The 27,852-nt window shown below is 35.9% G+C and overlaps 1 protein-coding gene across 2 annotated transcripts in view; it reads right to left on the reverse strand.

Moving 5' to 3' along the window:
• LOC144222046 (NEDD4-binding protein 2-like 2) overlaps positions 1–27,852 on the reverse strand; it is a 67,844-nt gene that overhangs the window by 20,816 nt on the left and 19,176 nt on the right. Inside the window, exon 6 of one of the 2 annotated variants that reach the window (XM_077752529.1) lies at positions 26,596–26,742. In XM_077752529.1, the coding sequence (XP_077608655.1) occupies positions 26,596–26,742 (147 nt within the window). Of the gene's footprint in view, positions 1–26,595; positions 26,743–27,852 lie in introns of those variants that run through there. The other variant, XM_077752528.1, reaches the window with a different exon arrangement.

Raw genomic sequence — 27,852 nt, forward strand, 5'->3', positions numbered from 1 at the left:
CCGATACTGCAAAACAGCAATAATGGTTCATATTTCCTCTATACCTGCTATGGGGCAGATATTTGTTATGTACATAGAATTTCACTTAACCTTAGCTATGAGCTACCTTCCTCATTTAACACATAGAGACTGAGGCTCAGAAATTTGCCCAGTTCACATAATTAATAAATGTGTGGAGTTAGACTTAAACTCGTCTCTCTAATTCCAAAGTCTATGTTCTCAATCACTATGCTATATAGCTGTCAAAATTATAAATCCCACAATTTATAAAGATATATATATATCTTAAATTTAAAATAAAGATATATATGTTTGTATTTATATATTTAAAAACACAGGAATCTGCAAAATGGCAGTGGTGGTGAATTATGGCATTGATTTCTTTGGGATTTTCTGTGTCCAGAACTCCCTACATTGAGCATGTACTACTTTTTTAACAGAAAAAATACACAAATGCATCCCTAAGATCTTTTTCAATAAATAAAGTAGGCAAATAAAAATGATAAGTGTTTAAACTTTTTCAATACTTAAGCTTTACCCTAGAATAATAAATACAATTATGCATTGACTGAACATGAATGTATCCCACACAAAAAACAGTCTTTGCAAATTCAGTTCTTATTAATAATACCCCCAAATTATGGTTAACTCCCATCTTCTAAAAAAAAATTCTTTACTACTTAATGACTTCTTTATATCCTCATTAGTCACGAACAAGAGTAATTCCAATGAGAACTACAGTACAGTGTACTGACTCCATTTTCCTGTTTCTATAATGGGAGTTCTGAAGATTCCTCTTTCCTTTAAATTTTATTATTGCCAGTAATAACTCAAAGATCCTCAAAATTAACATCCAGCTTATTCTTAAATATACTGATTTCATTACGTCCATCCTCAAATTGTTTAAAAAAATGTATGAGATAAAGCAGCATATATTTTAAATATATTGGATAAAATTCACTGTTTTCCTGAAAGTTGAATGCCCCAAGGGAACTAGTTAATTTCCAAATCTTCTAACACCTTTTCAAATAAATTCTCATTACTGCATAGGGATTATTTCAAATACAGAAGTCTTTTTACTTTGCCTTGACAAGATCATGCTGCTGTGTGCATAAAATTCATGATTAGCAAGGTAAATGAGTTCAATATTCTAACATATTAACTCCAATTTTATAAATTACATTTCCCATCTTCTATTACTAATCTAGTTTAATTGCCAATATTTGGGCGATTCTAATTCTTTTTAAATGATACTTGTGGTTACTTTTCATTGCTAAGTAATGATTTACACTGATAGTATTGCTACGCAGACACCCACTATTCACTAAGAAAAATGTATGGCTAATTATAATTTATTTTGTTATGTGGTCATATAATAAACACCAAAAAACTTGGCTTGGATTTATGTTGCTCAAAAATCATTATAATTTAATAACTGTTTAGGCCAAGACTGGGAAATCTAAGGTACTTAAATGTCACTTTCTCAGGTAAAGTTTATCCTATCCCAAGTTTAAGATTGCAACCACTCCCTCCTTCCCTCACCCCCAATACATGTGCTCTGACCCAGGTCCAGATACTCTTTATCCTGCTTTATTTCTCTCCTTAGCACTTACCACCTTCTAACATAACATAGGGTTAATTTGTCTTCTTTGAGTTCTTGTAAAGTTTTTTTCTGTTATGCTTCCAGCTGACCCCCAGTATCTAGAATAGTGCCTGTGACATAGAAGGTGCTGTTAAGTGAATGATAATTTTACCACTAGGTTAATGGTGGGAGCTGTTTCTCTTGTCCGAGCCTATTTGGTGACTTATACAAATATATGGGGAATGCATGTTTAATTTTTAAATTAGAGTAAATCTTCATTTTTCACCCTGTTTAGAGTAGGAAAACACTTTCTCCAGTAGCCTTAACTGAGACATAGCAATGCCTTCACAGTTGAAGAGAAGCTTATATCCCTAGGACAGAGGCTGAGAACCTGAAAATACAGAACAAACTCAGAGAAAATTCATAGGTATGGAATTTTACAGCCAAAGAGGGTAGGGGGTATTTTTCTTTTTTTGTATTCTTTGGGTCTCAAATAACTCTTCTTAAAATGTTTATTCTTTAGAGACAGACTGTGAGCAGGGAGGTGCAGACAGAGGGAGATACAGAATCTGAAGCAGGCTCCGGACTCTGAGCTGTCAGCACAGAACCTGACAAGGGACTTGAACTCAGGAACCACAAGATCATGACCTGAGCCAAAATCCTCCACCTAACCCATTGAGCCACCAGGCGCCCCATGTATTATCTTTTTAAGTCTTCACAACAAAACCCTATTAGGTAGGTACTATTAACAACCCCACTTTTAAACTTAAGTAATTTTCCCAAACATCAGGTAGATGGTAGAGGTCTCTGACATTTATTCTGTGTTATTAAACACTATGCAGTGATGTTCCCCCATTCATCATGACAAATTACATGCTCATGATGAATTCTACAAAGTCATAGATTTCAACATCACTATTATTACCTAGCTAACCCTGCTCATTTTATACTAAGCAGCCACCAAATACACACACACACACACACACACACACACACACACACACACACACAGAGAGAGAGAAAACTTCTGTAGGTTTTTCTAGTAAAAAGTTGTAGCAATTTGAAATTATTAACAATGTATTTTGATAGACTAGTCATACCAAAGAAAGCTTAGGCTACAAAGTAGCTAAGCCAATAATCAAAAGGGAAAATAATAAAATTAAAAATCCAGAGGGTCATAATTTATTATTCAAAAACTGCATAAATTCTACTTTACCAGAAGTTCTTCCTAATTGAAATGGCCATTTATTATGGAATTTTGCAAATGTGGAAAAAATAAATATTACTTTGTAAAAAAAATATTTTTACATATCCCTCCCAAAAGCCCTGACAATTTGAAAAGCAACAAATTAAACACTAAAGGTAAACAACTCTGAAAATTATAGGAAAAGAAAAATACATTATGAAGCTTTTTAATTTTACTTCTTGTCCTGGGCCTGAAATGAGATACGTGATGCCCATACATGATCTCATATGCACATCACCCCTACTGCCTCAGGATTTAGCACTTTCAAATGATGCTTAAATATCCTAAACACCAAGATAAGATTCTAAAGTGATTTTTTAAAGTTTACTTATTTTGAGAGAGAGAAACCAGAGGTGCAGAGAGAAAAGGAGAGAGACAGAATCCTAAGCAGGTTCTGCATTGTCAGGGCAGTGCCTGATACAGGGCTCAAACTCACAAACCATGAGATCATGACTTGAACCGAAACCAAGAGTCAGATTCTTAATTGATAAAGCCACCCAGACGCCCCCAAGATAATTTAAAAAACCATTCTTACTACATGTATCCTACAAGTATTTTTAGGCTCAATGTCTGTTTTCTTATCAGAAATTAATATGATTAAAGTGAAAATTCATTAGTTTAATATCCTTGAAAAGAATATTTATAACATTTCAAATTACAAACTTAAATCTGCTTGGTAAATCCCATTAGGGGCAAGCAGGCTTAAGATAGCCCTGATTTGCTACAACTTTTCAAGCTCTTAACATATTTGACACATTTAAAAGTCACAGCTGTTGTTTTAAAATAAATACAGTGACTACACATCTAAATCTTTCCAAACATGAAGTTAAGATATCATCCCATCTAAGAATAAACAATTTCCAAAACTGGATGGTCCATAAGCAGAGAGTTAAATTTTCATGCACTTAAAATTGGGGGTTTATTTTTAAGCCCATCATTTATGCAAACCGAAAGCACTGATGTGTGTATTGAAGCCCTTATTTCCTAACACTCAAAAAAAAATCATATGCAACTTGGTCAATTGACAAACATCAATAATTCTATTCATTGGAAAATGGTTGATGACCCTAGACGTTTTTAAACAAATGTTTATGTAAATTCCTGCCTTCTATGTGCTGTCACTGCAAATAAGTTACCATTACTATACTGACCTGTTGTTACACCTTAAATAACTTCAAATATATTGGAACTACTTACTGGCTCTCTTTCAAATGGCCCCACATAGTTCAGTTTTTTTAGTTCTCCTATCTGCATTTTATAGTGTTTTTGTATCATGAAATGTTTTCAGGCTATCAGATCTAATTTCTTATTCTTTCTGAGATGGCCCTAACTTTAACTACCCACCACCTGCTACTGCTGAAATATTTGTGGTAGGTAAACCATTAAAATAGCCTTATTGGGATTTTGTACAAAAAAAATGCAAATTGCCTCATTTAGAGAGCCTTTAAAATAGGGACGTGGGTGTACAGAACATGTGCCATCTCCTTTAGCAAATCAGAACTCCTTAGAGATTTTAGTCATGTTCCAAACAAAGTGCATAAGGAAATGACTCCTGAACGAGTGAAGGGTTCTTATATTTCTGATTTGTTTTGGAGTGAAAGAACATCTAGAACAAGATCTGGAACACAATAGATCCTCAAATAATGTACATACACATGCACGTGTGTGTGCATGTGTGTGTATTTAACATAGACACAAAAAGGGCCTAAAGGATGCACATCAAAATTTTAACTCTGTTTATGAAGTAGACTGTGAAGCAGATTAGGAATAAAAAGGACCGTTACTTTTACTTCACTTACGAGAATATTTTTAGGTCATGTTTGAATTATCTATATGTATAGTTTATATCCCAGTTTGCATATCCAAGAAGACAATTCAAGCACTACCGTTCATTTCCATACTACGTCCTTGGGATGACCGTCCTCACTGTGTACGTGCAGTCACACGTGACAAAGTTCTCTTTTGCCACAAGAAATGCTCACACGGGGCAGCCCCACTTGTGAAAGCTGCACAGCATACTAACCAATGCTTTCCCCTCCCTCATGTCAGTTAGGGAGTATGGTTTTAAAGCATGCTTCAGACACACTGGTAGGTTTTTTACTTTCCTGCTTACAGTTGTTCACCTTTTTCTTCATGACATATTATGTAAGTGGAAGCTAACACATACAGTACCAGTGGAATTAATTATCCATATTTCATAATCTTTGTGATGGGCTGGCTACATTCCTGGACCTCACCAGTGACTATTTTTCCCTTTAATACTGTGCTCCAAAGGAGAAACTGTCTGAAAACTTCAATCTGGGATCATCTAAGCCTATGGTCACAAAGGTCAGACAATGGTATTCTTCACAGACCTCTATTTCCTTTTTTAAGAGATAGTTCATATCACACATTCTGGCTGTCTTCCAGGCAGCAGCTCGACTCCTTGTAATCAGTTCTCACCTCTCTAGTTCATGCACCACTGTGTTGTACATGTAGAATTGTGGCTTTGTGACAAGTAGAATTAACTTGTGTGAAAGTAACAAAAACCTTACCTATGTATAGTAACTTCATGTTTTAAATTCGTACACGACCCTGGTCTTCCTTAGGTGGTTCTCATCAGTCAATATCCCTACAATCATTTAACAAAATAGTTGACAAAGCATCACCTAACTTTTGGTTTCCTTATGACTATCAGAAGAACTCAGGATGCTAAGCATTGCTGAATTGGCTACGTGTCCCCACCTTACCCCTAAATGATAACAAAGTCTCTTGTCAACATTTCCTAGTTAAAATGTTAAATGTAGTTAAAAACATGACCAAAACTGAGCCTATTTTCAATCATGCTTTATACTGTTTTTAATACATAAATTATGAAGGAAGTCAACTTTCACATAAAAATCTTCATGAATTTCTCTGGGCATTCAACATTTACTGATGAACCATTAAAACACTACAAGCTGCGGCGCCTGGGTGGTTCAGTCGGTTAAGCTGATTTCAGCACAGGTCATCTCATGCACGGTTCCTGGGATCACGCCCTGCATCAGGCTCTGCATTTGACAGCATGGAGCCTGCTTGGGATTCCTTCTCTCTTCTGTCTTCCCCTCCTCCACCCACACTTCTGTCTCTCTCAAAATAACTAAACTTAAAAAAAATTAAACACTACAAGCTAATATTACTCACCATACATACTTACTATGAAAGAAATGACTGGATGCCAGGAGTCCTGGATGCTAGTCATAATACTTCTACTGAATTTTAGGTGGTGAGTTATTTCACCTCTTTGGACCTCAATTTCTTCATCAACAAGATGTGTTTTTAGCTAGATGTCCTGTAAATCCCTTTTAGCCCTAACATACCATTTCTTAACATGTTAAATACTCTGCCAAATAGAAGCCAGCAATGTGTTTAGTATTTTTTTTTTTTGCAGAATCCAGAGTATACCATAAATAGCACTTCATTAATATTCACAGTATTTATAAGAAAACAAAAGAATATTATATTTATATGCAATTTTTGAGTTATGAACTGGGACAGTAATGTCACAAAACTGTAGTATAATGAGAACAATGATTCTAATTTCTTGATTGTAGTATTCTATTCACTGTACTATCTTTCTTGCTTTGTTATACTTAGAAAGCAGTGTATTTTAACCCTTCTCACCCCCAATCAGCCAATCTGCTCTCTAAAGTACTTGAAACTACCCTGCTCAGTTTCTTACCCAAGTGTTCACAGCACTCTCTTTCCCCTTCAACTCTTTCATTTGAATGACTTACCAATGGTACTTTCTTGGCTGTTTTCTATGGACATACTTTAGAGTTTGGGTGTAGTATTTGTCTCATTTTCTACATAAATTCTATAAATTTTCTAATAAATTTCAACCACATACAGAAAGATGTCACTACCATCTCTACATTTGCCAGTACCTGCTTAGAGTTTGTACCCTTATACAGACCCAATTCATCTAAGTATCAAATGGTTGAAAAGGATATCATATATTCTTCATACTGTTTGCTTCGAAGATTTGGGACCTTCCTCTCTCTATGGCCTTTCTCACATTCCCTTCTAGGACTCCAAAGCTCTAGGTCTTTGACATCTCTTTATGAAACTGGTTTTCTAAGCTTTCCAAAAATTTGGTTTGAATGCCCTTCTGATCAGTCCTGGCTTACCTGAGCAAAATATCTTGCTTTTGCTGTGGTCTCCAACACCTAAGCTTTCTCACTCACCTGTCTGACCAGAATCTCAGCCAAGTCCATTTGCTCCCACCTCCCCACACAAGTTTTCAGACTTGTCCCTAATACTAGCAGAGAGACGCTGTTAATTCAACATGTGCAAGTGAGAGGCACACTCAGCTCCCTGGATACAGGAAAGAGAGTGAGGGAGGCAAATTCTAATCAATTCCAGTGAATACTCAAGGTGAAGGAGGTGCTATTTGCCTGATACCAGGCATTTTGATTTCATATTCTCTCTGGGACACCACCTACTCCAGGAAAGAACTAGGAGAAAACTGGAAAAAACTGCACAACTTCCTTATGTGAATAAAAACTGCAAGTCCGTGACTCTCAGATCTCAAAGAACTAAAATAATGTGGCCAACACGGTTAAAATACTAAACTTCTTCTGTGCCGTTTAGTATATAGTTACCTTGGGACCCTTCCAATTTGCAGCGCAGCCCCCACTGACCCACCAACTAGTATGACTGGCACTACAAACAGCCCATGGGTTTCTGCTCTAACCAGCCTCAATTATGACCAGTTGGTGCCCATGAACTCCAAACCCCAGAAATCTTGTCTCCCAGGCGTTGCTACAGGCTCCCTTCAAGGATGGACTCCCAAGGGCACGCCTGTGCTTTACCTGCCTTTCCTACTCATTCCTGGGGAAACTCACGTGGGTCTTGACAAAGAACAGATCTGGCATTAGCCGCCAGAGCAATCAGCGGCCCAGAACCTGTTCCTTCACATCCCCTCTGCCAGAGCTGGCCTGGAAGACAGTGGGAGATGAGATGATGAGATGCCAGTGGCTGTAGCACTAGCACCCCGTCGGCAAAGGTCTAGTGCCCTTTTGGTTCTCTGACCAAAAGGCTGTTACTACTCACCACTGATTCCCCCAGGATTTTTTCTGATGTAGTCAGAGAGATGTGCAAACTGGCTAACTGGCCGACCACACCAACTATTAAATAATTTGAATATTACCTCTGCAAAAACATATATGCAATCATATTCCCTCTGGGTTTTCACCACCCTTCTGACATACCAGATACCCACTGCTGGCAAGAAAGATAAAGATACTCATTGACTGTGCCAAGGGGTGGGTCAGCTAGCTGACATGTCACCAAATTCCAAATTCTGACTGCATATTCAAGAGCCATCTTGCAATGATTCCCTCACTCAGAGTGTATTTGTATCAGTAAGAACTCTCAAATCTTTCATCTACCTTAAGAATATAAGTTCTGACCTGATAGCGCCTTCTCACAATTCTTGCCCAAGACTTGACTGGTCAGCCCAAGTTAGGATGAATAGGGCTAGGGAGGGGTGTGGTGAGGAGTCCATACCAATGGAAGTGTACTTGTGCTTACCACAGACAAACAAGGCCCTTTTTAAAGAAACAACAAAACAAACAAACAAAAAACCAAAAACAAACAAACATGGGTTCAGGAGGACCCCATTTTCTTCTGATAAATGCTGGTACTTTTATTAGGGGAACAAAAACAAAAACAAAAACAGGAAAAAAAAAAAAAGGAACAGTGGCTCTCTGAGGACAAGGGTAGCCTTCATGCACTAACTATGTAGAATCATTCCACTCATCTTTAATTTTAGTCAATTCAGAGAGGCTTCCTTGCTCCAAAGTTTTTAGTTTTTTATAACCTATATATCAGACATCTAAAACAACCCAGGTGTTGGGGCGCCTGGGTGGCTCAATCGGTTAAGCGTCCGACTTTCGCTTAGGTCATGATCTCGCGGTTCGTGGGTTCGAGCCCCGCGTCGGGCTCTGTGCTGACTGCCAGCTCAGAGCCTGGAGCCTGTTTCAGTCTGTGACTCTCTCTCTGACCCTCCCCTGCTCACGCTGTCTCTCTCTCTCTCTCCTAGAAATAAATAAAACATTAAAAAAAATTTAAAAAAAAAATAAATAAATAAAACAACCCAGGTGTTTTTTGCCACATGATCTGGAAAACCAGGTAACAACAAAAGTCACTCTACCATGTTCCATCCAAATCTTTTGTAACCATCTGGTCACCACTGAAACTAAAGCAAATAATCAAATTTTACCAACCAAGAGATGGTTAAACATAAACTATGCTTGATCAAGTTCAGGACGACCCTGGAGGGGTCCTCAACAGCACCGAGCCGGGCAAGAAGAGACCATGCTATCAGAATGGCAGCTTGTACTTATCAATAGAGTAAGCTCCACCCCAAGTTTTAGGCCTCTGTCAAACTACTGCCTTAGGAGGCTTCCTCAAACCTCTCCACCTATTCAACAAACACAACAAAAGGTTTGGTGGCTTTCCAACTAACTAGCAAGATGTCTACAGATGCTTCCTTCTTTATATTACTGGCCTGTCAAGTATACTCCATTCCAAACATTGCTGCTCAAAAGTATTATCCACACTGATGCCAGTCCATGAGCAGTTTGCTACTAGCCCACAAAAGACAAGTATAGAAACTGAGAGTAAGTTTTAAAAACTTTTATAGCAATCTGGATTTTTATATCTGTTGAATTTAATAAAATATTTTACTTATATTCTTTTCTAGAATATAAGAATTTCTTTTCTAGAAATTCACTTTAATGAGTGATGTCACACTTTTGCTGAAATTTCTCTGTTGATAACCATTATCTTCAAAACAAAGTCTTAGTTCACTAACACTGTGTCAGGTTCTCCTTGATTTGACCCCTTGATCTGATTCTTTAGAGCAGAACTTCCCTGTGTGCTTGGCAATGCCTCAAGTGGGTGAAAGATAAGACCACTGAATGGAGCCTGTGCCAGGTGGAGTTCCCAAGCCCTAGGACTTACTCCAGTAAATCCTACAAATTTTGTTTTCTGTGTCATGAGGAAAAGACTGAGATGAACTGATGCCTGGAGTTATCTCCCACTACACTATACACCAAATTTTATGTTCCAACAACAATGAAAAAACCTGCTCTCCCACCCATACCCAAATTCTAACCCAGACCTCTCCCCTGAGTACAGTACATATTTTACATCTCCATTCAGATGCTTTCCAGAGACAACAACTCAAACTTAACATGTCTGGAACTGAATATCTGTTTTCCTTTCCAAATGTGCTCTTCTTCCAATATATTATTTCCCAGAAAACCGCAACTTTTTCTCTCTTATACCCATTATTTGATCTACTCAGCAAATCCTGCCAACTCAGCTTCAACAATCCTCAGCACCATCTTTACCCCCTGGTTGAAGTCAGAATCATCTCTCATCTAGATTATGGCAAGAGCCCTGCTTCCACTCTTGCCTAAAACGGATTCTCAAGACAGTAGCCAGAAATGACCTGTCTAACTCAAAATTCTGAGTATAACTCAGAACTCTCAGTTTCAGAGTAGAGGCCTATGTTCCCTCAATAATTTACAAGGCTCATGTTATCTGGTTGCTTCTTCCTCTTGGACTCTCTACTTTGCCCTGGAATCACTTGGCTCCATGCAAATGGATCTCCTGGAGTCCTTAACCACACGAAGCACAGTCTCACCTCATCCAGACCCTCACTTGCAGGATCCACGGTCTAAATTGCTCTTCCCTCACTGCTGTCTTTGTTAATTCACTCTTCAAGTCTTTGCTCAAATGTTACCTCTTCAGTTAGGTCTTTATTGAGGACTCCAGGGAAAGTGGTACCCATTCCCCTACACCCCACCTCCCTGTTCCATTTATGCTGCTTCAATTTTTCCCATAGCACTTATCATTTGACCTATTAGGTACTTATTTATTGGTGTAGAATCTGCCTCCCTACACTGACTCCAGGAGGGAAGATTTGTCTATTTTGTTCACTGTTATATCTCTATCACATAGAACAATGACTGATACATAGTAGGCACTCATGAAATACTGTTGAATAAATATACACACGAATAAATACATTACAGTTTTTTGCTACTGACTCTTTAATCACTCAGTTGCTTTGCCTACAAGCCCTTTTCCTATACTCTTTCCCTTGCTAAAACCCCACTTTTAGACGAGGCTTAGCCATCACCTCCTCCAGGAAGACTCCCCTGAACCTAGTCTTCCACATTTCACTCACTACCAACTCATTAACTGAACAGTAAAGAAGTAACTCCACTGCTACACATTCATGCAGAAAACATCTTACTGCCTCTTCTCACTACTGATTCTTATTTCCCAACACATTCCTCCAATAAGAAAACACCATTCCATTCCTCAGTAAGCTGTTTCCACCTATTTCCCTACTGCATTGAGTATGTCTACTACATATTTGCTTAGATTGTCCCAAGAGTCATGATACAGCTGATGTACTTAGGAAAAACAAAGCATTCTGATATGCAGTAGGCAAGACAATTCAAGGAAGAAGCCTTGTTCTCCTAGTCCAATTCTGTAACTTAAAATCAGTCCATTCCCCACCAAGAAATGATACAGCTAACAACCAGTAAAGCAAAGCCTCCCATATTTCACCACTCATGACATCTTTGTGTGCAGCTCACTGTACTCTGTTCCATTTCAGTTTCTGGCTCCAGACTCTCTTTGTTTTCCAGTTTACCATACCTTTGCTTCATATCTGTCAACTGAACTATGTTTCCTCAGCATAATCTTAGTGTTCCTGAGCTTCTGTTCTGGAGACCTCCTAGAGGCTCTGTGCCCTCAGCCAAATCTAACCTATAAAGGGAGAGTTCAAATAACAAAACACACGTCTTGAACATTCCACATTGTTTCCATACCACAGCAATTTATTGACATCTTGCTTGGAAAGTCTCAAGACTAATTAAAAACTGCTTTTTTTTCTGATTTCCTTTCTTTGTAGAATGCTATGTATTCTACTTACAGAAAACCTCATTTTTCTATAAGCAAATTGTTTCTAAACATAGTAATCTCTTCTACTTCACTGTAAGAGTACAAAATAATCTGAGTCAAGAGGTATGTTATTAAAAAGTTAGAATGCTATGTCATGTAAAAAAATAAACTGAGGTTCTAGTAATTGTGGTTTTTCCTTAAGTTTATTTATTTAGAGTGAGTGTGAGCAGGGGATGGGCAGAATGAGAGGGAGAGAGAATCCCAAGCAGGTTTTGCGCTGATATAGGGGCTTGATCTCATAAATCATGAGATCATGACTTGAGCCAAGATCAAGAGTCATATGCTTAATGGACTGAGCCACCCAAGCACCCCAAGGTACAAGTAATTACATCTTAAAGTATTACAAACTGCTTCCAACCTTCCAACATAAACCTTCTTCTCCTTTGTGTCATGAATCTGACAGCTCTAACTGTATTACAAAAATAGAAAGCTGACATACACTCAAACTGATGTTCCCATCTTGAATAACTCATTTTACAGAAGCCTGGAGTACAATTAACTGTTTCACAAAATTATAGGTAACTTTGTATTACACCATTACATGAACATTATACAGAACGTAATGTATGAAAAAGAAGGGGAAAATTGTCACCATGAAGACCAAGGTGAGATGGGGGCAGAGCCTCACTACTTTCATTATGCTCAACATTAAAACAAACAAACAAAAAATCCTTCTTTCTTCTTTTAAAGAAATGTGTTTGTGTGGTACTGCTCTACAAAACAAATCATACCAAATTTGTCAGTAAACATTGATGTTAATGTTTGAAACAATATTAAATTGATTCAATCATATCACAGGCCTCACAAATGCCTGTCCATACAAGTGAACCTATAGTGCTGAAATGTATGACAAAAAGGCACATGCAGCTACATAAATTGTTTTGAGCTATTCTACAGCTTAACTCAAATAAATGCCTTTGCTAAAGAGGAATATAAGTATCTTTAGCAAATTTAATAACCAAAACACCAACCTTTTCCTTCTTGGTTATCTCCCAGCACTTCTAGCTAGTATAAAAATCCATTGGTTTGGGGGTGCCTGGGTGGCTCAATGGTTAAGCCTCCAACTCTTGATATCAGTTTAGGTCATAATCTTGTGGTCAGGAGACCAAGCCCCACTTCAGACATGAATGTGGTGCCTGCTTGGGATTCTCTTTCCCTCTTTGCCCCTCCCTGGCTTTCATACACACACACACACACACACACACACACACACTCAAAATAAATAAAATACATTTTAAAAAATCAATTTGTGGGGCGCCTGGGTGGCTTAGTCAGTTAAGCGTCCGACTTTCGCTTAGGTCATGATCTCGCGGTTCGTGGGTTCGAGCCCCGCGTTGGGCTCTGTGCTGACTGCCAGCTCGGAGCCTGGAGCCTGTTTCAGGTTCTGTGACTCCCTCTCTCTCTAACCCTCCCCTGCTCACGCCGTCTCTCTCTCTCTCCTAGAAATAAATAAAACACTAAAAAACAATTTTTTTTTTAAATCAATGTTTCCTTCTCTGCCTATTCCTACATCAAAAGAGGTGAAATTATCAAAAGGCAAAACAAAATCCTGGAATCTCAAGGCTAACACAAGAGCTATTTGTTATAATTCTAACATAGTCATCTCATTTAATCCATCCAATAACTTTATGTTATAGATTGGAAAGGTATTGCCCTTATTTAACTACAAGGGAAAGTTTCAGAAAGTTAGGTAGCGTACCCAAGCTGCAGTCAGAACTGCAACTTATCTTCTAATTATGCAATTTGGAATTCTGTGCTCTACTACAATGGAGGTTTCCGTCCTTCACAACAGTCCCTAAGGTGCCTGGAAGGAACAGTCTAAAACACAGAACTCAATTATACTGTGAACACCTCCAGTGTCAGGCAACCCACCGTATACTTCTTAATGAAACACATGCCAAAGAAGGCTTTGAATTAAAAATTAAAAACCATTGATCCAGTCAAATATCCTTATTTTACACACGAAGGACTGCAAAAGAGAGAAGGAAATGCCTCACAAATGCCTGTCAACTAGCTAGTGTAATAGATATTAGTTTGGTAAGGCTGTGAAAAGTACCGTAGACTGGATGGCTTAATCAACAGAAATTTATTTTCTCAGAATTCTGGAGGTTTTGAGTCTGAGAATGAAGTGTCAGCAGGGTTGTTTTCTTCTAAGGCCTCTCTCCTTGGCTGGCAGATGGCTGTCTTCCCTCAGTGTCTTCATACAGTCTTCCTTTGTGTGTGTCTGTGTCCTAATAGCCTCTTTTTATAAGGACACCAGTCATATTAAATTAGAACTCATCTATATGACCCTATTTTATCTTAAATACGTCTTTAAAGGCCCTATCTCCAAATACATTCTGAGGTACTGGGTATTAGGAGTTCAGCATATAATTTTGAGAGAACATAATGCAGCCAATAACACTCTACCTTCTCCCATAATTCATGTCCTTCTCATACACAAAATACATTCACATCATCCCAACAGCTCCCAAAGTCTAAACTTATTCCAGCATCAACTCGAAGTCCAGTATGTCATCTAAAAATCATTTACATCAGGTATGGGTAGACCCGAGTTAGGACTCATTCTGAGGTAAAATTCCTCTCCAATTGTGAACTGTGAATCTTGGTAAGTTATCTGCTTTTGAAATAGAACTGTGGGACAGGCATAGGATAGACATTCTCATTGCCAAAGGGAAAAATCAGAAAGAGAGGGGGTAATGGGTCCCAAACAAGTTCAAAAACAAGGCAAATTCCATGAGATTTTAAGGCTAAAGGATAACCCTTCTTTGGCTCCATGCATTGTCCCCTGGGCCTCTGGGGTGGAGGCCCTGCCTTCCAGGCCCACCAGTGTGGTGGCCCTATGTCCTCGGGCTTGGGGCTCTGATCCCACAGTAGCAGTGGCAGTCCTGTCAGCCTCTGAACCACCTTGAGGAACATTCTTCTGTGTTCTTGAAGGACAACACATGATCACAGCCAGAAGGACAACAAAGGATCACAGCCAGCTGGTTCTACTGACGGTCTCATGGAAACCCAGAAGTCTGAGCACCTCCCTTCATTTCATTCTGTTTCATCCCTTTTGGTCCAAGCTGTTAGGGTCTCCGCTAGCATAACTCCATCTATAGTTCTGCTCAGACAACTTAATGCATCCATAAGTCACATGCCTATAATCTTTTTAGCAAATGGTTGTTTAGCAACAACCTTGATGTTGTCTCCAGAACATATACTTTCTAAGGTTTCATACTAAGCATCTTCAAGTTTGGTTCCTTTCTGCTTAACATTTCTTTCCTCAATTTCTCTCTCTCACATTTTACTATAAGCAAGGAGAAACCAGGCTGTGGCTCTTAACACTTTGCTTAGAACTCTCACCTAAATATTCAGGTTCTTTATACAAGTTCTATTTTCTACAAAACACTGGAATACAATTTAGCCAATTCTTTGCCACATTCTAACAAGATTGCCTTTTGTCCATTCTCCAATAACATTTCCATCTGAGGCTTCACCAGAACATCTTTCACATTTCTACCAACATTCTGTTCATGAGCGTATAAGTAGATCTAAGACAAAAGAAGCCATCTCAATAGCTCTTTCTTTTCATAGCCCTTACCAAAATCACCTTGAACGTCCATATTTCTATCCACCATCTCCCAAGACAACCTTGCCTTTTTCTAAAACGCACCTCAAAATTCTTTAAAACTCTTCCACACCTAGTTCCAAAGCCACTTCAGTATTTCTAGGTATTTGTTAAAGCATTATACCACTTTTCAGTATGAATGTCTGTTGTTAGTTTGCCAGTTCTACAAAGTACCACATTCGGGTGGCTTAAAACAGCAAAAATTAATTTTTTCACAATTCTGGAGGTTAGAATTTCAAGATCAAGGTGTCAGCAGGATTGTTTTCCTCAAAGGTCTCTCTTGTTGGCTTCTAAGGTTGGCTGAGTCTTCACAAGGTCTTCCCTTTGTGTGTGTTTATCCTAATTTCTTCTTGTAAGTACACCAGTCATATTTGATTTGGGCCCAACCACAGGATCTCATTTTATCTTAATTACCTTTAAAGGCCCTGTATCCAAAGAGTCACATTCTAGTACTGGGGGTAAGGACTTCAACACATTAACTTTGAGGGGACACAATTCATCCCACAATGGGGTGAAGACTACTCATATTCACTCATTGTATGAATACTGAATATCGCTCTTTCCTAGCCACTGTGCTAGCTGATGACCATGTAATGGTAAGCAAAACAGATACGATGTCTGACTCAAAATCTCAGACTTAAAAATAATGAGTGGAAACAATGATATACTCATACAAATTAATAAAGAAAAAGTACATGAGAACATATAACATGTATTTTGGACCTCACCAAGCCTGCTATGTCCAAAATGGCTTCCTTGAAGAGCTCAAATCTGATGGATGAGTATGGAAGGGGAGTGTGCACACAGAACTTTCCAGGAAGGGAAACTGAACAGCACAGTCAAGGGACTGAGAGGTGGTCAGTAAGGCTGCAATACAGAAAGCAAGAAGAGTAATAAACATGAGATTGGCTAAAAGGTAGGGGTCACATCACCCAGGGTCTTCAGACTAACAACATCTGAAAAGTTTTACATGTGATTATAATTTCTTTTTATAAAGATCACTCTGGCAAGGTGGGTGCTGGTAATGTTCTATTTCTTGAGCAGAGTTCTGGTTACATGGATATGTTCATGTTGTAAAAATGTGAGTATATATATATATATATATGCTTAAATTATAATGTATGCTTATAATTTAAGTACTTCTCCATTTTCCATATGTCCATTGTACTTCAGTCTGGTTAGACTGTAAAAGACAGTGCAGAACAGAGCAAGTATTGATGTGGGGACCCCAGTCTCAATAACAGACAAACTAGATGATAATTCAAACTAGAAAGATGGCAGTCAAAAATGGAAAGATAGAATCAAAAGATATTGAAGTGGCAAAATCCACAGACCCTGATTGATGAATTGAATATGAAGAGGGAAAGGAGGCATTAAAGAAGACTCCCAAGTTTCTGGCTTGCAGAATTGGATGGTAGATCCATTCACTATGCAAGGAAATCCTAGAAATCCAGAGATGGGAGAAAAGATCACTGCTCAATCTTTCAGGCTTCTAAGTAGAAATATCAGGTAGGCAGTTAAGTAAACAGGTTAAAGCTCAAAGGACAGGTCTGTAGAAAATACACTTGGAGATCAATACTGTTAATAACAGAAGCACTGGGCAAACCATCCTTCAGCCAATATTTAATAAGCTCCTTTCAGGCACTGGTTTAGATTCTGTGGATATAGTTGTGGACAAAATAAACAAGTTCTCATGGGACTCACATTCTTGTTCAGGAAGACCCCCAACAAATCAGTACTAAGTAAGATAACTTCAACTACTAGTAAATACCATGATGAAGATAAAACGGACAATGTATTAAGAGTGATAGGGATGGGGGCGCCTGGGTGGCTTAGTCGGTTAAGCGTCCGACTTTCGCTTAGGTCATGATCTCGCGGTTCGTGGGTTCAAGCCCCGCGTCGGGCTCTGTGCTGACTGCCAGCTCAGAGCCTGGAGCCTGTTTCAGTCTGTGACTCCCTCTCTCTCTGACCCTCCCCTGCTCACGCTGTCTCTCTCTCTCTCTCTCCTAGAAATAAATAAAACATTTTAAAAAAATAAAAAAAATTAAAAATTAAAAAAAAAGAGTGATAGGGATGGCTCTATTTGCATTAGACTGGAATAGTCAGGGGAAGGCCTCTTTGCAAAGGTGACATTTGACTTTAGACCTGAATGTTGAGAAAATGGTAGGCAGAGAAGAGTAGGATAGCATTCTAGGAAAAGAGTTAGTGCTTAAAGCAAAATCGAGCTTTGCATGTCTGAACAACAGACAAAAAGACGAGTATAGATAGAATGTAATAAGGGAAGGGGAGAGTTGTGCAAATCAGGGTCAGGGAAAATGTAGAGTTTAAGCAAGCAGTGATGTAGTTTATATTAATTTTTGTTTTGAATCTCTGTTGACAAACTTACAGGGCAACAACAACAAAAGTGAGACTACTATGTCTCCGACAAAGAAATGATGAAATCTCCTGGGGTAAGCAAAGAATAAGAACAGAAGGTGGTCTAGAACTAAAACTTAAAGAATTTGGAAAAATAAAATCCAAGAAAGGCAGCAAATGAGACCGAGAAGTACACATAGAGATAGGAACAAAAGCCTCATCAAGGAAAAATATTTTAAAGAAAAAAGTAATCAAGAGTCAAATGCTGAGTCATCATATGAGGACTGAAAAAGGCTCATAAAAACAGAGGAACATTCTGGAAACCTTAAAATCTATTTAGAACGGTAGAGGAAGAATCTAAAAAACAGAGTGAGCTGAATCAGATCAATAACAGTTGAGAGGAGGTGCCTGGGTGGCTCAGTGGGTAAAGCGACTGACTCTTGATTTCAGCTCTGGTCAAGGTTAGGTGGTTCAGTTCATGAGATCGAGCACCTCCTCTGGTCCTGCTCTGATGCTGATAGCACAGAAGTGGTTTTGGGATTCTCTCTCTGCCCCTGCCGTGCTTACATGCTGTCTCTCTCTCTCTCTGAATAAACAAAAAAAATGATTTGAAGGAAACATGACAATAGGTGTACACAGTTCTTTAGAGGAGTTTGGCTATAAAGGAATGGTGTCAAGAAAGAGGGGCATTAAGAGATAAGACTTGATCATGTCTGATGTGGACTTAAAGAAAGCAAGCAAGATTGAAGTTACAGAGAGAAGGAATAATTGTCAACATATATAGATTCCTGAAAGTAGTAAGAGATGCAATTCAGAACACAGGGGTACTTATTTACCTTAGATTGGAGGGTTACCTTCTCCACTGAAACAGGAGAGAGAATGCAAACAGAACTCAAACTGCCCGACTCTTGCAATAATGTGTTCTTTCCACTAAAATCATGCTGTAGATATTCTGAAAGGTGTTCTAAGTAGGACAACTAAAAAAATGAAAAACTTTTTATGTTTATTTATTTGGGGGGGGGGCGCGGAAGGACAGGGAGGGATGACAGAGGATATGAGGCAGGCTCTGTGCTGAGAGCAGAAAGACCGATGTGGGGCTTGAACCCACGAACCACGAGATCATGACTTGAGCTGAAGTTGGACACTTAAGCAACTGAGCCACTCAGGCACTCCAAAAAAGAAAAGTTAAATTAAGATTTAGCCTGAAGAAGGCAAATAATAACTCAGTATTAGTTTTCAAATAAAAAAATTATATGAAGATGTGTATCAGTATCAGTTACTCTTTTTGCTGAATAAAGATAAATGTGTTCAAACTGAAATGAGGTCAAGCACTTGTTTTTTTAAAAATGTTTATTTATTTTGAGAGAGAGAAAGAACACGCAGGGGAGGGACAGAGAGGGAGGGAGAGACAGAATCCCAAGCAGGCTCCCCACTGTTAGCACAGAGCCCGATGTGGGGTTCGAACTCACACTATGAGATCATGACCTGAGCCAAAATCCAGAGTCAGAGGCTTAACTGACTGAGCCAATTCAGGTGGCCCTGATTTTTTTTTTTTTTTTTAAATTAGACTTAGGATCAGTGCTTCAGAAGAAGGGTTCCGAAAAATGACTTTAGGATAAATACTTGAAGTATTTTTCTCAGATTGTTTGGGAATTCTGCAAAGTGTTAAAGCAAAACGCCAGAGAATAATCTCCAAATGACCCTAAAAGAAATGGATAGTCAAAAGCCTCAAGGTTGCCTTATTTTTCTGTATTCTAGGATTTAATTTCTTGATCACAAATCACAAATCTAAAGACTGCTTGTACAAAATCTGAAACATAAGGCTCTGATGGTGCTCAACACAACAAGTTAAGTGGATGAGCACTCCTCTCTGCTGGTCTGCACACTCTGCCCCTAGCAAGCATCAAACCCAACTAACTCATCAACTAATTATCTCCATGTTTCCTAAATTACAAACTACCCTATAAATACTCTACTTAGATCAATGTATCCTTAATATCAAAAGGTTGTTTTAGGAAGAATACTCAACAAATACTTTATTGACTCTTTTTAAAGGACAAAGATCCAAAAACTCAGTAGTGACCAAAGATGACAAGGATGACCCTGTTTCATGGCACTTAGGGTACAAGATCATCTTTCTTCATAGCTTGGGCTCTACTGGTTTTTAAAAAGCAAAGGGAAGATAAGGAAGGAGAAATACCACTTTTGACTATTATCCTATCTGTCTACCCTTAACAATTTCTTTCCTATCATTCCTTATAATTTAAAAAAAAAAAAGTTTTTTCTCATTAATTTTTAATTAAGTCAAAATGACTAGTCCCAGCCTCCTATCACATTTCCTGTACATACTTCAATTTATTTACATTTGAATTGAAATATTTTAACTACATCTTTGCTAGTGTTACATTGTACTATATTCCGATAACCTCAATTCCACAATATTCTGCTTTCTAGGTCCTGAACTGAAAACTATTTTAATCTATTAATGAAACTAATGCTCTTTCTTTTTTCATAAAGTCTTTCTTATTCTAACAAAAGTTCTACCTCTGATTTCATATTTAGAAAAAATAAAAAATAAGTAAATCACAATCGACTCTAAGGATTAAGAAAAACCAAACAAGATCCAGTTCTATTTTTAAGTTAACTAAAACAAAATAAGACAAATACTCAATAGTTAGAAGTCTTCATTCTAAAAGGTTTTTCTTGTAGAATCTATTGATTCAATATACTAAGTTATATAGTAAACTTAAGTAATTGCCTCTTTTATTGTTCTTTAATTTTGGAAAATTAAACAACACAGAAGATGCTACTTCAAAAGAAAGAAAGGCTTAGTTTTTGAGAAATTCAAAACACTGATATAATTTCCATAACATCTACTACTATAGCACACTTAAGTAATAAGCAAATATTTAAAGAAAAATAAATTAAGACCACTTACACATAGTGTTGACCTATTCAGGTAAATATTGCCTCAAAATTAATCAGCAAAACAAACAGATACATAATTTAACAATCCATTTATTGAATACTACACACTGCAAAGGCTAATTGATAAGAGAAATTAAATTTTAAACATTAAAACACAACAGCATATGTAAAAATTCAAATGCAAAGATGTTGCTGAAACATAGTTATTATATGTATATCTTATAGAAAACATCAAATACTAAATGGTATCTTACTTGCAATCCTGACTTTTAAAATTAGCACTCTAAATAAATGGCCACTTACAGGTTTCTTCACTTACTTCTGCTGATAAATCAACATACCTTCAATCCTACAAGTTCAAAGGTACCATTAAAGATGTACTCAATTCTTCACCGGAATTTCTTTCCTACCTTAAAAGAAACCTAAATTTATATTAATTTTTAAAAAGAAGGTTATGTTTAAAAGATAAAATGGAATATAGTAAGGAATATGCCTGACCTAGATTTCCATCCTGGTTATAGCCGTCCCTAGAGAAATTACGTTGGGTGAATTGTGTAACCTCTGTAAGTTTTTGTTTCCTCTTTATAAAACTCTTGTAGGACTGTTATGAGAACTTGGGAGACTTGTTAATCACATTTACAATACAGCCTGGCATTGACAGGCATTAAATAAATGGCAGCTGCTTAAATGAACATTATTATATTAAGGCTTGTTACTATTAAATTTCTACTGTTTATTGTAGCAGCACTGCCCAATGTGAACATCTACTTGTAGAGGTTAAGCTCAAAATACATACCAACTTTCCTTCAAAATCACTCAGTTCTTTAATAAGGGTAGACTGCAGAATCATGATGTAATAGTGAATCCTACAATACTGAATTCTCAGCTACTACTTACCAACAAGTCTATCATCATGATGTTTAAGTATTAAAGAATAATTTTTCTCGAATTCAAACATCCAAATACTATGCCATGTTTATGGGATTCTTAACCATGAGTAACAATTGTTAGACTTACACATCTTTCCAAGGATTTTCATATCTAAGTTCTAACTAAACAGCAAGGTCAGGAAACCAACTGCAAAGCTGTTGGTCTATAAATATAACATGGTTAAGTACGTTTCATAAGGAACAATGAGTTCAGTAAAACATAGGAGGGAAAAAGTTACCTCCATTTTTATCAGCCACTTACCATCCCATCATCTTCATTAAAAATGTTATGAAGTTACCCAAGGATAGCTGAGCAGAAAATGGACAGAAAATGTGGGGGAAAAGACTACCAAAGAAACAAGAAACATGATTTCTAATACTATTAAGAAAGACAGAAAAAAGAAAAAAGAATAAAGGCAGAGGAATAACCCACAATCCCATCCCAAAATCCAATTTCATTTTGTTATATTAAGAAACTGAAGAGTTCAGAATTACAACTGAAGAGACAGTATGAAGTTGTACAACTGTAATTAATAGTTGTAGATGAACAACCCCAGGGGGTAAAACTTTGTATTTCAATGGACTCTACTGAGCTTGTACACAATTTTAACCATAAATGAAGATTATTTTTACTTTTTTTCCTTTAGTTACTAATAAAGTTGAGAGGCAAAAAGCCCCTGGGTCACATTAAAAATCTCTCAATCTTCCCACTAATTTATAAAAAGTTCAATAAAAAAAAAACAACACTGAAATATTTACAACTGGACAACAGGCCCAGATAAAGTCTTCAGTTACTCACCAAAGCAGGTACAATGCTTGCTAATGTGACTGGGCCTAGTTCTAAGACTAGGAGTCAAACTATACCTGTGTCCATACTAAATAATATAATCTATTTTATTCATACTTAAGACAGCTTATTGACGTTAATGGGTTCTACACTGGGAAATATAATATGTGATTACTGCCATAATCACACCTGGAACATGATAGGGTTATCATTCAGAAAACAAAATTTGTTGGGAAAAAGGAGAAAAAATTTATTTCTAATCTAAATGACTAAAATAAACTACTATTAAATGTATCAAGAAGTCAAAACTTTCAAACAGACACAATCTTAGCTTGAGGCTCTCTTTTCTAAGTTATTTGTGCTACTCTTTCCCTTTGTTTCTGTGTGCATAATTCGACAGTGACAACGTATTAAGAATTTCCACAGGAGATATATTAAAAATTAATCTTACAAATGTATATTCTATTGCAAAAATTATGCCCTTTACTGTAGCCCAAATAAAGATACTGAGGTTAGATAGCCATTTTATTACAAGTTTTTGCAAAACTCCTAATTACAAACTTCCCAAGGCTTGTTCTGCAATTTATAAACCATGCAAAAAATGAAATTTTTTAAGACTTAGCATACTTAGCAGTTTGAACTGAATTAACTTAAATGTTGCTTTGCAATGTAAAAAAAGGAATCAACAAGACACAGGAGAAAATAATTACTCCTCCTTGAAGAACTATTTCAACAAACATAATAGTAATTTTTATCATCCTAAGGATATTTTAAGGAAAAACCTGATATACATATAGGGGGACCAATTATTTTAATAGTAACCTTAATTTTAAAAATTAAAAAATTGGTATGCCAATTCTAATTAATAAAGAGAAAGCCATCACCAAAGAAAACATTCATTAATCCCTTAATATAATCCCACCTTTCTCTGTAAATTCACAAGAATTACAGCTAACAATTTTAGTGAAAAAAAATTTTATTTATATATTGTAACCTATAAAATTGAACTTCAAAAACCACTAACTCAACCTGCGTTTTCCTGCTACCACCAAATACTTATTCTGACTGGTCATTGTAACAAAAGTAAACAATACTTTTTCATGATTCAGATATATGGGTTGCAAATGTTAAAACAAACACACACACACACAAATCTTCAGCCCTAATAACGAATTCTCAGTAATTGTATTCATGTTAGAATACTATATAAAACTTCAATAAAGACAACCAAACTATCTGGCCAAGGCACTAATGTATTAACAACATTTCTTCAACATTTTCCGAACAGAACACCAGCAATTTTCTTTATAAATACTTAAAAAACTTGACTCAGAAAATCAGGTATTTCTGCAAATAACAAAGACTTGAATATGGTCAAAATAAATATCTCATGTCCTTTGAAATCATGAATTCTTTCAAAACTTACCTATACATAAAACAAGAAAATTCCACAATCTATATTAGACAAGAAACTAGCAAACTTCAAACACTTAATCCACCCTATCGCTCCACTAACAAAATACAACCAAATATTTTGTAAACAATCTTACGTTAAAACAGACATAAAATATTAAAAAGTTAACATTTTCTTTTGAAAAAGTGAACACTGAAAATAAAGATTACCTACCTAAAAAGTAGTACCAGAAGTTCAACATAATTATCACATAAGTATTTTTGTTAAGAGGATCATGACATATAGAAATTATAAATCTGCTTATTAAAAAGGAAAAGTATTTTTACACCAAGCCTATGAAAAAACAAGTTAAGCTGCATTCTGCTTAACTAAATGTATTTTATCTTATATTTAAATATAAGGACTAATGCCTCATTTATTCTTTGGAAAAGAGACCTACAACTCAGATTGGGGCATAGCAACTGAGGGCTATTCCATTAAGAATATAACTGAATAAAAAAAAAAATCTGAATAGAAAAAAAATTTTGATGAAAATATTTAATTAGTAAATTTCATATTTTTATAGATTTTTAACATCAAGCAATGACTTACACTAGTGATTATAGTATCTTTTATAGCATATTCATGAGTCATTCTATTATTGTTCAAAAAATAAAAAAATTAGCCAAAAATGCTAATTTGGGAACGGGATTTAATAATATGCTTTGTGCAACTATTAAATTAGTTTTGTCTTAAAAAAAAATCCTTCAAAGTCTTTCAGAATTTAATTCCCTTGCCTCAATATGGATTTATAATTAAAAAAATCAGCAATGATTAATGACCTCTACATGATTGTTAAAGTGCTCAGAAGTACTAAAAGATAAAATTGATCCATTTTAAAATCTGAAAATTTATTTCAGATTTAACTGTCTAACATGAACGTATTTCCTTATAATGTGTATCTTTAAAGGCAATTTTCTACTTCCTTGAAATATGCTTAATAGATATTACGCATCTATTAATCAAAATCTATAGATTCATTGTACTATTCCTCCCAACAGTTTTATAAAGACAGAAGGAAAGGAACACATAGTATATATATCAAACAGATGTTTCATCTGTCCCCAAATTAAATTCTTCTGTACTATTTTCAAATAGTGCCAACTTACATAACAATTGGAAACGCAAGCCCAAACTTACCAAGTGTTACTCTTAAATAAAAAAATACATGAAAATAGTGGATGAAGAAAATGTGTATATGTATATACATACATTTACACACAAAACATGGGTTAGCATATCCCTACTGTATCACATTTAGTTAAGATGAACAAACACATACAAACACACGTGTTAAACAAAATAGAGCAAGGTAATATTCAAATGTAAACAGCATTGAATAGTACAAATAAATAGAAATTATATTATCTCACTAAAGGCAATGTAAAACAGACCTTGTTGAGAGTGCTATAGTTTTGAGCCCTGCACTTAGTATTCCTTAAAAAGTAATATATAGATGTGTGATAACATTTAAACTAAAGTGGAAATGAACAGCATATGGTTTTAAGCAACATATAAAGGCAGATTATTAGGTTCAATATGGACTGATTTAGGAGTCAGTTAATGGGCCATGAAATATTATCATGTAAAACATTTGAAGGATCAAAACATTATTTTTTAAAAAGCATGTAATTAGCTGGGGTTTTTTTTCCTAAAAAAGAGCAAATCAAAGACTAGGAAGAATTACAAAATCTCTGAAATGAATTCCTTCTCAGTTTTTAAAGTGACACAACACAACCTAACATAGAAAACTCTCCAGTGAAACATACAGTGGTCTATAGAAAAATTAAAACCAAAAGAAATAAAATACCCTACAGGACAAATCTTCTTACAATTAATGCTAAGGACCTGTCCAAAAAATTTTAATATTAGAATTATACAGTGCTAAATTAAATAGAGAAAAGTGATTTAATATCAGAATAACCTGACGAGCTTTTTCTAAATACAGAGTGATTTCCCTATTTATCCACTCCAGAATTGAGGAGTGTGAAGTGGTAGGGGAATGGTTTGAGAAGGATGAATATGTATATGATATATTATGAATATGTATATTGTGGAGAAAACCACCCAGGTGGTCGACCGTAACTACTGTTGTATAGCTTTTGATGGAGAATTTAACTAAGCAATATGCTCTAATTAGCGTATAAATATTTTTGTCACACAGATGAATCTGCAGAAACAGTAATTTTACCTGTGTAATGAACAGGGGAATCAACTGAGGTGCCTATAAAAAGTTAGTATCTTTTACGTATTTAAAGGTAGAAAAGGTAGTTAAGGAAAATTACTAACATTTTATGAAAAGTTAGATTTAGGTATGAGCTATAAAATTGTTAAACGTTATCTAAAAAATAGGTAAAATTAGTTTAAAATTCAGTTGTAGAAAAACCATTCTAAGTCCTACCCACACTACTCAGGTATTTTCATAATAACCAAGGGAATTACAACAAAAAAACTATAAAAACATTTAAAAAACCATTTTATATAATTTTTATTTACACTTTAGGATTTAAACAACTTGCTGGGAACATCCTTTGTGGGGCAACATAGTCTTTTTTTAATTTGAAACTATTTAAACTTCAAGGTAGGCTCACTAATTTTTTTCAAGGGCAAGTAACATACGTGTTAGCTGAAAATAGCCAACTTAATGATTATTTGTAACACAGACTTTATTAGGTGAGCCTAGAGATCCTCCCCACCTCTGTCTCCCCTGTGAAGGAGGAGGTCTTTGCATGCTTTTGTGTGCCGGCTCCACTGAATTCATTACAATAGAGATGGACATTTCGTATTCATAACGATCCAACATCTGAGCAATCTTCTTTCGAGATACACCATGTTTATTCCTCCTACCAAAAAAGAAAAGGGTTTAATTCTTTAGAGTAACAAAGTACAGACTCTAAATTATGTTTTGCCAATAAACACAAAAAGATACACCTCATTCACACACATTTTAGATAAAAAAAAACTTATACTGGCTCTCAAAAATTTTAACATTTTTTAAATGTTTAAAGATACCATAAATCACAGCAAAATGTTAAAATATCTTCTTTACATAGACTACCAATTCACTGAACCATGGAGTTAATCTCCCCCTCTTCTTATAACAAAATCAAAGAGAATGAGAGAGTGTTTTGGGAATTATAGAGGAATTGAGTGGACTACTAGAACTTACAAAAATCAATATAAAATATTTCTCACTTTTTAGTTATTTTAGGACGCTTCCTATTGTATTTTTATAATTTATTATCAATACCAAATTATTGTTAGAGATATAACAACTTGGACGTATTTTACAAAACAAAAAGTTGAGTGACGGAAACTAAGCACAATAAATATACATTGTATTTTATTTATGTCAAGTGTGAAAAAACCATTAAACCATGGTGTTAGGCAAAAGATGTTTTAGAAAAAAAGATGCAATAAAAAAAATAGTGAGATGCATTAAAGGAAAGGAAGTAATTACCAGAGAATTGTTACTAGGAAAAGGAATCAGAAGAACCTTTGAGGTGTGAATAATATTCTTATATTGTGGGTAAGGATAAATGAATATCTGCCTTACAGGAAATCTGTTAAGCTGTGTATATATATTTTACATAATTTTCTGTGAGTTTAATTATGACAACAAAAAGTGGTTTAAAAATTATTCTTGACCCTCAAAAAACTTTTTTACAATTTACTTTACCCTTGTAGTTTCCTGTAACATGACTTGGATATGGCAAAACACATAAGAACATATTTTGCATTTAATGTTATAGTTCTAGATTTACTAATGCTAATTCATTTTTCCCAGAAAAGGGACAAAAAAAGAAATGTTTATGTTTTAAAACTATCGATATTTATGTTCAAGATGAGAAGAGAAAGCAAAAAAGAGTAGAAGAAAAAAAAGGGAGGGGAAAGGATCTGAGGTTGAAATGGCAAGCTATAACTAAATCTACAAGATAATCAAAATTGATAAT

Source organism: Crocuta crocuta, unplaced genomic scaffold (genome assembly GCF_008692635.1).
Source record: "Crocuta crocuta isolate KB4526 unplaced genomic scaffold, BGI_CrCroc_1.0 scaffold190, whole genome shotgun sequence".
In the NCBI taxonomy this organism is placed as follows: Eukaryota; Metazoa; Chordata; class Mammalia; order Carnivora; family Hyaenidae; genus Crocuta; species Crocuta crocuta.